Source organism: Motacilla alba, chromosome 1A (genome assembly GCF_015832195.1).
Source record: "Motacilla alba alba isolate MOTALB_02 chromosome 1A, Motacilla_alba_V1.0_pri, whole genome shotgun sequence".
Lineage (NCBI taxonomy): Eukaryota > Metazoa > Chordata > Aves > Passeriformes > Motacillidae > Motacilla > Motacilla alba.
In genome coordinates, this window is record NC_052031.1 from 4,220,176 (window position 1) to 4,232,481 (window position 12,306).

General features: G+C 44.7%; 1 protein-coding gene across 4 annotated transcripts in view; it reads right to left on the reverse strand.

The window, feature by feature from the left end:
* The window catches only part of SFMBT2 (Scm like with four mbt domains 2), a 107,567-nt gene that overhangs the window by 30,569 nt on the left and 64,692 nt on the right, over positions 1 to 12,306 (reverse strand). For all 4 annotated transcript variants that reach the window (XM_038153967.1, XM_038153966.1, XM_038153968.1 and 1 more), the window contains 4 exons: positions 11,611 to 11,712; positions 10,805 to 10,952; positions 5,090 to 5,172; positions 1,850 to 1,976 (listed from right to left, as the gene is read on the reverse strand). In XM_038153967.1, coding sequence (XP_038009895.1) covers positions 1,850 to 1,976; positions 5,090 to 5,172; positions 10,805 to 10,952; positions 11,611 to 11,712 — 460 coding nt within the window. The remainder of the gene's footprint in view (positions 1 to 1,849; positions 1,977 to 5,089; positions 5,173 to 10,804; positions 10,953 to 11,610; positions 11,713 to 12,306) is intronic.

Below are 12,306 nucleotides of genomic sequence, written 5' to 3' on the forward strand. Positions count from 1 at the left end.
GCCTCACTCACAGGAGTGGAAAACAGCTTTTCTGAGACTCATTAGTTTCATCTGTTGCGTTTTATGCTGCTCTTTTCTCAGAGCAAGAAATGTCCATGGGAACTGGGAGGTTAAAGGGAAAACAGGGAGACTAGAAACAGGGTGAGGAAAATGTCTGCCATGAATTTTACAGGATGGGTAGAACAGAGCAGCAACTCTAGAAAACTGTAAAAGGGGAAATTACAGGAAACCTCCCTGGAGAAGTGATTAACCAAAGGGTTTTCCTCAAATTCCTGGGCTGTGCAAGGAGCGTGCATTATTACTTGTATAAATTCACACCAGAAAGCTTCAAGCTCTAAAATCTAAAATGAACCAGTAAAAATTAACAATGCAGATGATGAGTAATAAAGTAGCAGAGAGCTCAGAGCATCCCATCAGTCCTGAGCTTCTCCTCCACCATGAGGGAACCGCACTGCTGCTCATTAAACGCTCGCCTTCGACTTCAGGGCTTTGCTACTGTACAAAGTGTGATTTATCACACAGTGTTCCCTCCTGTCTAACTCAACCCTGCTTAACTCCTGTGTTCCTGGTTTATGGCTGCAGCCTGGGCTGTCAAACTGGGAAACTGGGAGGGCAACAATGAAAGCTGCAGTGGCGCCTGTGATAAATGGTGGGACCATACCCTCACTGAGGTCTTCAGTGAGGGGCTCCTGTGGAAGCTGGGGAGCCTTGCTGCTTCCAGAATATAAATAATCAGTTAGAAATAACACTATATTAATGGAGTCAAAAAACCCACGCCACACTTCAAGCCACATTTATTTTATGACTCTGCAAGCAGGGTTTTTTGGTTGTGGTTTTTTTTTTTAATGCCTGCTTTTTGCATAACACTGTGCATACTGTAGTGATGTATTCCTAGAGCAGCAAAGATTTCTTTCTGCTTTCTGCAGCCTTTTGCATCTTTTCTGTTTACGACAGATCATTCAATTCCTGGTATTGAGATATAAACCAAGCTTAAAGCATCTATATATCAGAACTCAAAAGAAAGTAGATGCAGACAAGGTTTTTTTTATGGTAAGTTGTAAAAAAACATCCTTTAAGAAATTAAAAGAGTAAAAAAAGGCAGGAAGAAAGAGATGAGAGAAGGAAGCAAGGTGGGAGTGTGTTGCCCTCTTCCTGCATCTATCCACATCTTTGACATATATAAGTGAAGGCACCCGGTCATTTAAGAAAAGAAGTTGCCAAAATGGGTCAAATTCCTTGATCAGATGGGTGTAAATTCAACAACAGCCTTACTGAGAATGAAATTTCAAACAATTGTTGATTCCAGCAATTAAAAAAAAATATTTTCCCTGTGTCCAGACCAGGCTCCAGATGAGCTTTTGCTACCTTGATCTAGAAGGCAAACAACAGGGAAAAACCAAAAGCTGGCATTGCATACAGCTCTACCAAAAGCAAACATCTGGGAGGAACTATAATCCTTTGGGTTACCTGGCAATGTTTTTACCAACTTTAAGGGCTTTGATTAGAGACCTCTCCTCCTGTACAAACTGTCAGGTTGGGAATTGCTGCAGAATTCTCAGCTGCCTAGAAGTGAGGCAAACTTCTATTCCTAGGATGAAGATGTATGATGATGGCAGGGAGGAGGCTGATATCATGGTGATAAAGACCACATGAATGGAGGGGTGGAGGAACTTGCAGCTCCCCAGAGAAAGAGCAGGTAAATGTAATTCCTTATAAAACATAACTGGTCAATGTGTATAAAACTGAAAAGTTGGAAATAGCAATTTTGTGCAGAGGATGAAGGACAAAACTGAGTGAGTGAGTGAGTGAGTGAGTGAAGCAAACACAAGCAGCCTTTCAGAGCATGTACCTTCCAGGTGCAGCCACATCAACCGTCCTTTCACCGAGGTGATGGAAGCCACACAAATCTCTGCAGGGTTCCTGGGGTTCACTGCCTCCAGCTTCATGTTCTTGGTGAAGCCACGGCTGAAGGATGTCTGAAAGAGGCAGGAGACAATGCTGAAACATGGCTCTGCAGCACTGCACAACTTCAACCAGACTGTCTGCTGGGAAGCACAAATTTATTAGCATGGTTTGCTTTCTGCTGGAAGGGCAGGATACCATGAAGAATGCAAAGGCATCCAGAGCCAAATCAGAGCAGTGCTGGTGCAGCCCAGGGTGGGGCAGCTGTGCCCCTGCAGCACATGGGGGTCTGCAGGGGAGTAGAGACTGCTGCCCCTGGAAGATCCCTGTCAGAGGAGATGGATACCCAGAGGAGACTGTGATCCTGGAGAGAGGAGCCCATGCAGGAGCAGGTTTGCACCGACACCATATGAAAAGTCAATGACGAAATGCATGTCATGTTCTACTCCTATCCCTGACTCCCTGACTGGGAGGAGGTTGCTCCACGTCAGCTCCAAGGAAGTTTGAATGTTTGCCAATTATGCATTTCCTGTTAATGTGATACTACCCAGAGGGTTCCCAGAACTCCTGTGCTTAAGCATCTCCCACCTTGCTAGGAGAAACCTTACAAAGCAAAAACCCATCTTGCCTGAGACCAGAGAAACCTCTTCATGCATTCAGTCACCCAAGTTGACTGAAGCTGAAGATATCTGAGTAACCTTTTCAAGTATGTTTTTCATCATGGAGTATTCATAGATGGACCTCTGAGCAACCCAATCTAGTGGGTGGCAGCAGTGCCCATGGGATGGGGGGACTGGAACTAGACAGTCTTTAATGACCCTTCCAACCCAAACCATCCTGTGGCTCTATCTGAAGCGCAATGAACAAGCCTTTAAGATACATTAGCTGGAGTGTAGATGGATCCAGTCGTGCTCACTGCCACTGTTCCTTCCAATGTCCCCTCCTGTCACTTATTCTTAGTCCCTTCCCAGTATCTCCCCATCACTCTCCCTGAAAACACACTAATGCAATACCTGTGTCCATACCAGGCCTTTCTCTCTTTGGATTTCCCTCCCCTCTGTTCCACCTGCTCTGCATCTCTCTGCACACAGTAGCACAGAAAGGGTTCCCTCTATGAGATGAGATTTTTTGCTAATAATAATTGGGGTGGTTCATAACTGCCACTGACTCAAAATGACACCAAACTCTCATCCTGTGTGAAAAACTGGAAGCCAGACTCAAATTCAACCCTGTTCCTATTGGCACTACACCAAGGACCATGGGCACTTCACCTTGAACAACCATTGAGAGCTCTTTGAGAAACTAAAAACTCATAGCTTTGGTCTCTTTTCCATCCAAGAACATGCTGCTACTCTCAAGCACACCTTGGACTGCCTCAAGCCTTGCTCAGCACACAGATCAGCTTCACCCTGCACAAGCTGCTAATGGCCAGGGCTGCAGGAATGCAGGCTGAGTTTGTTTAAATGCCTTTTATGTTGCCTAACAAGGAAACGCCATTTATCATCACCCCGGCTCCTTTCATTGCAGTTCGGTGCTGGAGGCTCATTTATACAAAATCAATGGCAAAACAGTTAGGTGGAGTTTATTTTACTAAGCATTTGGGCACGTCAATCCATTCCATAACTGCCTCTCCTTGTTAAAAATCCCTCCTGGGGAAAAAGCTACAGCACCTCCACTGCCAGCACCTCATCTGGCTGCACAAGGAGGGAGATGCAAAAAAAGCTTCCATCAAAGAGACCCCTCACAACCACAATTCAAGGGGACCAGCCAGCCAGGAGGCTACACAAGTGACAGCAGAGCAGTTCCCTCTGAAAAGAACTGTGTCATTCAGAGTGGAAGAATAAGAGACACATGTTCATCTGGTGAATGTTTCCATAAAAAAAAAAAAAAAAAAAAAGACAAAAAAATGCCCAGAACTGACTTAATCTTAGAAGATATTATGTAGAGATTTTTCTCAAGGCTGCCACTGCTGAGAGAAGAGATACACTACTTGGCAAAATGAGAAGAGATATAAAGAAAAGGTGGAGATGCTTGCAGAAGAGCAATGTAAAAACAGCCCCACTGTATTGGTGTGATGCAGCACTGTCCAGCTTCCCTCAGGACTGCTGGAAATCTTTGCTTTAAGTCCCTTCAGGAAGAGGGACTTAATGGGGCAAAGAAATCCTTACTCTGGTTTGACTCCCAAGTCAGACTCGGTTCATGGTACAGCTCCTGTGAGTTCATCACTAATTCACCATCAAAGCTTCCAAGCCAGGCTGCCCCTAGGCCACCAGAGATGAGGAAGGCCATGTAAATCCACTGCTGGTACCTGTCTCCATTCTGCTTTCCATAAATACTACATCACTCAGTCCTGTGACTTCTGAACCCAGTGAAAAGCTGTACAATTCCTGCAGAAACCTGACTGTCCATCATTCACCACACTGCTTCATTTTGCAAAGCCTTCTGTGCTCATTTTAGGCGCACCACTAAGATTTAGGTACCATCATCAGGAGTATTTTCAGTTATTGATGGGATCTCAACCTCCATCAGTTGATGGGCACACGAAGGAGAGCACCAGGCTGCTGGAAAAGGCAGAAGGCTACATCTGCCTTTCCCCAAGCAATGAATACCTGTCAGATCAAGCCACACAGGACTTTCATTGCCATAAAACAGCCTGCAAAAGATTATTTCAAAAGCTGTGAATCTTAATGGCATCCATCACTCTCCCATCACTGTTGAAGCATCAAGGAAGGGCATGAACTGTCCCAGGAACCAGAGCATCCATGAGGGTTAATCATCCTCTCCTACATTTCCAACATTTAGCATTGTAATACATGTGGTTTGGTTTCTGTATCCCTGGGATACAGATAAAATATCTAAAATGTAAAAAGGGGCAAATGATACTATGCCATTTCTTTACCTGAATTATTTTTAGTAGCACCTGAATTAATAGCAATAACCAGTTGAGATCCTTTTTGTGCTGTACAAAACCAAAGAGGGGATGAAGAGCAGGATAATTACAGATAAAGACAAGACTAAAATAAGTTTTTTTCTCTTTAAGGGATGGAGACCTGAAAGATTCCCCAAGTTTCCTTCCTAAGGCAGCCTCATGGTGCTTTGGGAGGAACCCCTCGAAGCCTTGCAGCACCTTTTCTGTGCAAGCTGTTTTGTTTCACATGCCTGGGCAGGAGCAAAAGGAAGAACTTACATTTCTAAAGCACATGTGAGGTGCTGCCTCAGCTCCACACTGCTTCTGGTAGTCTGCCCAGTCAAAGTCCTGGCCAGAGTAACCTGCAGGAGGACAAAACAAAAAAAGCCATCAGCCACCACTCCACACCACAGAGAGAAAACAAAACGGGCCCCAAGGAGATGAACATCTGTGTTTCAGCATCTCATCCTGCCCCAGTGACCCCTGCAGTGCCAGCAGGGCTCCTGGTCACACACCATGAGAGCCACTGGCTCCTCCAGCCTCCACTCACACACCTCCTGCATTTCACTGCCAAGTCTCCACTAGAAAGCAGTAAGACTTAATTATTTCCCCTATTTTCCCTTTTCTGTGAGCATCTCCCAACTTTTAACAAACCCACAAATAATGACAAGTGCCACTGTGCCAAATTTCCACATGAGGCTAGTTATAGACTTCTTCCTCCTCCTTTCAGCTGTCTAAAAAGTGGGGTTATGGAGCTGGACATGGGATATTTGCTGCTCCCTCAGGAGTGGACAGGGAGGGGATCAGCACAATCAGAAGCTCATCCATCCTCCCTCACAAAGCAGGAGATAAATTCCCCTCCCTTCATTCATGTACCCTTCCTGACTGGCTCCCCTGCAGCTCAGGGTGTGTGAGCTGAATCCCTTCACAGTAAAAATGTTACAGAAATCTGGAGCAGAGCAGGAAAATGAATGCAGATCTCCCTCAAACAGCCTCAGCAAACAGATCATCCCTTCAGCCTCTGCTTCTAGGTAAAAGAAAGAGATTCCTTTATATGAGCATCTCTCAAGGAGTCCCATCACAGAAAGACAAATCAGACCTCTGCTCATCCATTATTCTTACTTGGCAATTTAGGCAATAAATTCTTGGGACAGAAATGTTGGGTTTTTTTTAAATTTGCTTTTGGGGGCGGTTTTATTTTGGCCTGCCTCTTAAGTCTCTATTTTTGCAGTGCTTGAAACCAGTGAGTGCTAATCCTGTCCAGGGGCCTGAGGATACTCTAATGACATTACTGCAGAACTGCTCTTACTGGAAAGTTTCAGGAGTCACCCAAAGGCCAAATTCTCCCCTCAATCTCCCTAGAAATCTCAACCTGGCCTCATTTCACAGAACATCCCTAAATGCCTTTTGCATTGATAGTCAAAAAGATCAAATGTGAATGAATCATTTATGACAATGAAAATTGTGACTTTTTTTATAGGCAAGGACTGGAATACTGAGTGTAATCCCCTTTCAGTCTGCCAGATCCCAAGAAAAGGAGGTGAAATTTTTGAAAACAACGTGTCAAGCATCCTGCTAAGATCCAAGTATCTTGGATAAGATGATTTCTAGTCCTCATAATTGCATTCATGACAAACAAATTACTGAGATAAAGCCTTGAGCTACGATGCCTGTCTCTGAGGGGCATTAAAGTGCATAATAATTAAAAAACTAAACATGCACAGGGAAGGAAGAAAAAAAGGGCAGTTACTTATAAAGAATGTTCTTTTTTCATACAAAAAATATCCTTGCACTGTTTTTTTAACAATTTCTGCAACAGTATTTTCTTCACACTTTGTGTCTTTTTTTATCTCTAATTTAAACCCCTCATGGATGGGTTTTGCATCTCGATTTTAAGCTACACAGATCTTATCAGAGGGGATGGAAAAGGCCCATTAGAGGTGTTTGAGTGAGGTACAAACACCTGACCATGCTGTCAACACAATTCCCGCTTGGCCCTGCACCACTGGAAGCCCTTTTCCTTCAGGCTTCAGCTGGAATGGAACCCGGGAGGGCAAAAATAACTCACTGCAGCAGCACAGGGAGGACCCCAAGAGGGGAACACCCAGGAATTGATTTCACATAATCCCTGATTTGTCTGTGGCCTTTCCATGGTGAGGCTGCACCTTGAGGGCTGTGTCAGTTCTGGGCCTTCATGGCCACAGAGGCCTGGAGGAGCTGGAGCTATCCAGGGAAGGAATGGAGCTGGGAAGGGTCTGGAGCAGCTGAGGGAGATGGGAAGGAGCTCAGCCTGGAGAAAAGGAGGCTCAGGGGAGACCTTGTGGCTCTGCACAACTCCCTGAGAGGAGGGGACTATTGTTTTTGCAGGGTGCCCGATGAAGGAAGGAATGATGAATCTGACTCCAGGTTCCCAGAAGGCTAATTTATTATTTTATGACACAACAAGGCTGGTGAGGGGCTTGGAACACAAGCCCTATGAAGAACGTTTGAAGGAGCTGGGGTTGTTTAGCCTGGAGAAGAGGAGGTTTAGAGGTGACCTTACTGCTCTCTACAACTTCCTGAAGGGAGGTTGCAGACAGGTGGGGTCGGTCTCTTCCAGCGGGCAGCAGCTGACAGAACAAGAGGACACAGTCCCAAGCTACCTCAGGGAAGGTATAGGTTGGATATTAGGAAAAAAATTTTTACCCAAAGAATAATGAAGTACTGGAATTGTCTTCCCGGGAAGGTGGTAGAACCACCACCTCTGGATGTGTTTAAAAAAAGACTGGACATGGCACTTGGTGCTGTGGTCTAGTTGAGGTGTTGGGGGATGGGTTGGACTCTGTGATCTTGGAGGTCTTTTCCAACCTCATTATTCTGTGATTCTGTGATTAAAGAATACTAAACTAAACTATACCAAAGAATACAGAAAGGATACTTACAGAAGGCTAAGAAGATAATAATGAAAACTTGTGACTCTTTCCAGAGTCCTGACACAGCTTGGCCCTGATTGGCCAAAGAGTGAAAACAACTCCCAGCAGAATCCAATGGAACAATCACCTGTGGGTAAACAATCTCCAAACACATTCCACAGCAGAGGAGAAGCAAATGAGATAAAAAATTTGTTTTCCTTTTTCTCTGAAGCTTCTCAACTTCCCAGGAGAAAATCCTGGGGAAAGGATTTTTCAGAAAATGGGAATGCGACAGGGGAAAGCCAGGGGGGTTGGGCTCTGCTCCCAGGGAACAGGGACAGGAGGAGAGGAAATGGCACTAAGCTGCACTAGGGAAGGGGCAGGGTAGATATTAGGAAGACTTTCTTCACTTAAAAGGGTTGTCAGGCATTGGAATGGGATGCCCAGGGAAGGGGTGGAGTGCCCACCCCTGGAAGTGATAAGAAACAACTGGACACTCAGGGCTGGGGTCTGGGTGACAAGGTGGCCATCAAAGGTTGGACTCAATGACCCAGCTTGCCTGGAGGTCTTTTCCAACCTCACTGATCCCTAATTCTGTGGTCCTGCTCTCAGATTCCATGATCCTGCTCCCAGCTGCCACCCTCAGCACACAGGGAGGTACCAGGTACCCAGTGCCTCCACCAGCACACAGCACTCACACCCTGCCATCCTGGAAGGCTCAGCCCAAGGGACAGCACTCAGAGCTGTGTTTGTTCAACTCCTCAAACAGGCAACACCTTCACCACGTTTGCCACCTCAGCTCTGAGCATGGAAGAGCCCAGCATCAGAAGCTAATTCGAAGCAATATAACAACACAAATGTACTGGAGGTTTTGGAAGTGGCTTTTCCTTAGTAAGCTTTTTACAACTAGGAACATTATCAAAATGTTGGTGGTTTTTTTTTTCCCACTTAATAATAGCTCATAAAACAATGATTGTTACTCTAAAGGGAAGTGGTCTATAAATCCTGCTCTAATAAATATAAACAGAGCTTGTTCAATGTTTATACAGCAGTAGTTAATGGGTATTCATTTTTGGCACTGTTCATGAAAATACTGCTCTCTATTTCAAGTAGCAAATATTTGCACCTCCTGTTCATGACCCATTTACTCTTTGTTTGTCTTCAATAAAGCCCTGATAAGCAAAAAGGAGAGAGAATGGATATCAGACAAATAAAGGACGCCAAACTCCAATATCCCAACCTGGCATATTGTTCTGACAAAAAAAAAAAAAAAACCAAAAAAACAGTTGATTTTTGAGATCAGAAAATCTCCTTGTCAAGCCTAAATTAACCAGGGGTTTGGATGCTTTTCACTTTCCATCTGCTTTCTTTTTTGGTGGTTTTGGGGTTTTTGTTGTGTTTATTTTCAAATAACTCATTCTAATATCTGATTACATTTTTAGTAACTCAAAGAACCTGTCTGCCCATATAAAAGGTTTTAAGGTGCTAAAATTCAGTTTGGACATGCAGCCTGTATATATACAGTATAAAAAATTCAGCAACACACAGAATGCATCTATCTGCCACTGGCTTTATTCCTTTTTAAAAGCTTCCCCCCAGGATTTCTGATCTCAGAGCAGAGAGCCAATCTGATTTTCAGCAGGGGAAAAAGGAGGGACTTTCTGCACCTCCTCGGGTGCCCAGGCGGATCCCAATACCCAGGCACCACACGAGATCACAGAACCACAGAACCACAGAATGGTTTGGGTTGGAAGGGGCCTGGAAGGTGACCGAGTTCCACCCCTCTGCCATGGGGAGGGACACCTCCAAACAGACCTGGCCAAGATGAAAAAATATTCACGTGATGGATGCTTCAGATATACCTTCAAATGTTGGTAACTAAAATAAGAGTTCACACACACTTGACCCAAAAAACACCATTTCAGACAGGCTTTGTGTCAGCATGGATTGGAAATTTTTAAGCCTATGGGCTCCTGCAGTTAATTATCCTGCCTGGGCAAGCTGCATGTGAATTTGGGTGGAAAAACCCCAAAATATTCCATTTACTTTGATTTCTAGCAACTTTTCTGGCCATTATCAGTGAGTGCTTACACAGGCATTATCATTACACCTGGGTTTCAGCAGGAGAGAGAGCTAAAGCCCCAGACAGCAGATTTATTTCAGCAGAAGCAGCAGAGCAATCATGGATGCACCACATGCAGCTGCAGGCACAGGGCTTCAGGACTTTGGTGGGAATTTCAAATTACATGTGCTGAAGAAGCACTCTGGATATACATAAGAGGATTCTGAATCTGGTAGGGAATAAGCCTTCTCTTCCCTGGGTTTGGCAGCATCATGCTTTTCCCAAAATGAAGGCAAAAGTTCATACACAAAACTTAGCTTGATTTTTTTTTTTTTTTTGAGGCATTTCTTACTCCCAAGCAACACTGATTTTTGGCAACAGACCAACAACCCAGGCAGCTTCAGAAACCTTAAATTCCAGGGAACCAACACATTTTGCAAGCAAAGAAATATTGCTGGGGCACCACAGGTGGTTGTCTGAAATCGGTAGTAATTAACTGCAGTGCTACAAAGTTGAGGAACAGCAGGGCTGGAGGCTGTTTCTCCAGGCTCTGACCTGAACACTGCTTGCAGTGTGCCCTGGGATTTGTTGAGACAGCCAAGGAAATCCCTCCACACTCCTGTGCAGGCAGCTGTTTTTAGCTCAGACATTCAGATTTAGAAGCTCTGCTTGGCCTCAGTGTTGTACCGACGTGGATGAAACAGGGTTTGCCTCTGCAGTGATTGGACTTTTAATACTCCTTTTGCTCTCTACACACACAAAGAACTGCTAGGATTCATCCCACAGGAATTCACGAGGATTTCACAAGCCTTAATCAGACTTCAAAGCACAGGGACATCAATCCACCAGCAAAAAACATTTGTCGAGATGTTCATGGACTGGTAGGAGTCAGAACAGCCCAAATCACTTCAGAGAACTAACTCTGGCTTGAGATACTTCAGCTGATGCTCTGCAACAACCACCAACACAATTTTAAAGACAATAGTAACAAGCAAATGTGCTTCAGAGTAAACCCAGAAATCACTGAGAAGGAATACAAACCCTTGGGAGGTGTGAGATTGACTCCGTTTTTAAGGCACCACTGTATTGGCAAGATCCCCAAGGAATCTGCATGGCAAAGCATTGAGATTTTGCTGGGTTCAGGTCTCAGGTCATCAATGGTCACTTGTAAATAATGATTGTTAAAAACCTAAGGGGTGAAAAAGAAGAGACCAACATCAGGGGTTAGATTTGCTGCAACATCAGGTAACATGGAAAGCTGAAAAAACAGCCAAACCTGGGGATCAAACTACTGAAAATAATTTGCTCTCACCTAAACCTTTGCATCAAAGTGTTGCTACCCAAGAGATCAGAGCCTGAGTTGTAGAGACGGGTGAAATGAAGCAATGGAAAGTGCTGAGGTTCAGGGTCCCACAGCTGAGCAGCAACTGGAGATGATCCTGAAGACCCGACTTCCTCTCTCTTGTATTTGAGTGTGTGGATTAAATATCCAGCTACCACCTCTATTCAGCTGTTTTATTTCCAAAGGTTTCTCAGATGTGCAGGGAAAATAAATATGGATGGAGGGGAGACAAAGACAAAAGAGGGATCCTTTTTTTTTTTTTTTTTTTTGCTTGCAAGTGGTAGATGAACATGGTCATCCCCATTGGTTTTAAGTTTATGGAATCAGATGGTGATGCTTGTGGGAAAGAAAGAATTAATTAGGAACATCCATGGATTTTAAACCTAGTCCTTAATGTGTTCTCCAGCCACTTAAGTACCACTTTTGGTTTTTTTCCTAAATGTAGTGGAAATCAGGAAGGGTTTCCCAGTCAGGCTCTTTCCATCCCTCCTTTCTGAGCACTCACCTTGGTCACTGATGCAGGACAGATATGAAATGGCTCCCTCATATTCACTGCCTCCAGCTTCATCCCCACACTGAAGAAGTGGTTTCTCAAATCAGCATGGTCCTGTGGGAAGAGGAACATGTGGTGACACCAAGAAGCAGCCAATACAGCTGAAAATCTATCTGAAAGACATCCATGTGGGTTTTGTCAACTTAGCTGGTCCTATGTTCTTTTCATGCCAGCCCAGCCACAGAAAGACAGGGGACAACCTCAGACCTAGAGCACAATCTACAGCACCAAGCCCATCATACCTAAAGCACAGAGTATGTCCATCTCAGGCATCCAACCAGAATTTGGTCCACAAGGAGATTGTGCTCACCAAAGTGAGGACTTGGCTGAGAAACTGCTGCTTGAAAATCTCCCGTGGGCAGAGCCTCTCCACCTCTGAGAGCAACTGAGAGTCCAGAGGTGCCAAGACTCAAACTGATGCCCTCAAGGGTAATGCACAAGATGGCTGCAAACAGCTCAGCATGGCCCTGATTTACTCTGATGGATGTCCAGCACCTGCAGAACACTAAAACAAGCACAGGGCTGCTCTCCAAGATGGCAAGATGGGAATGTGTTTTTTTCCAGCCAGGAGACTGGAAATGGATTAGAGCTTGGACAGTGAACTCGGACCCAAAATGTGGGCAACCAGAGAACATGGTGATGGGAAAA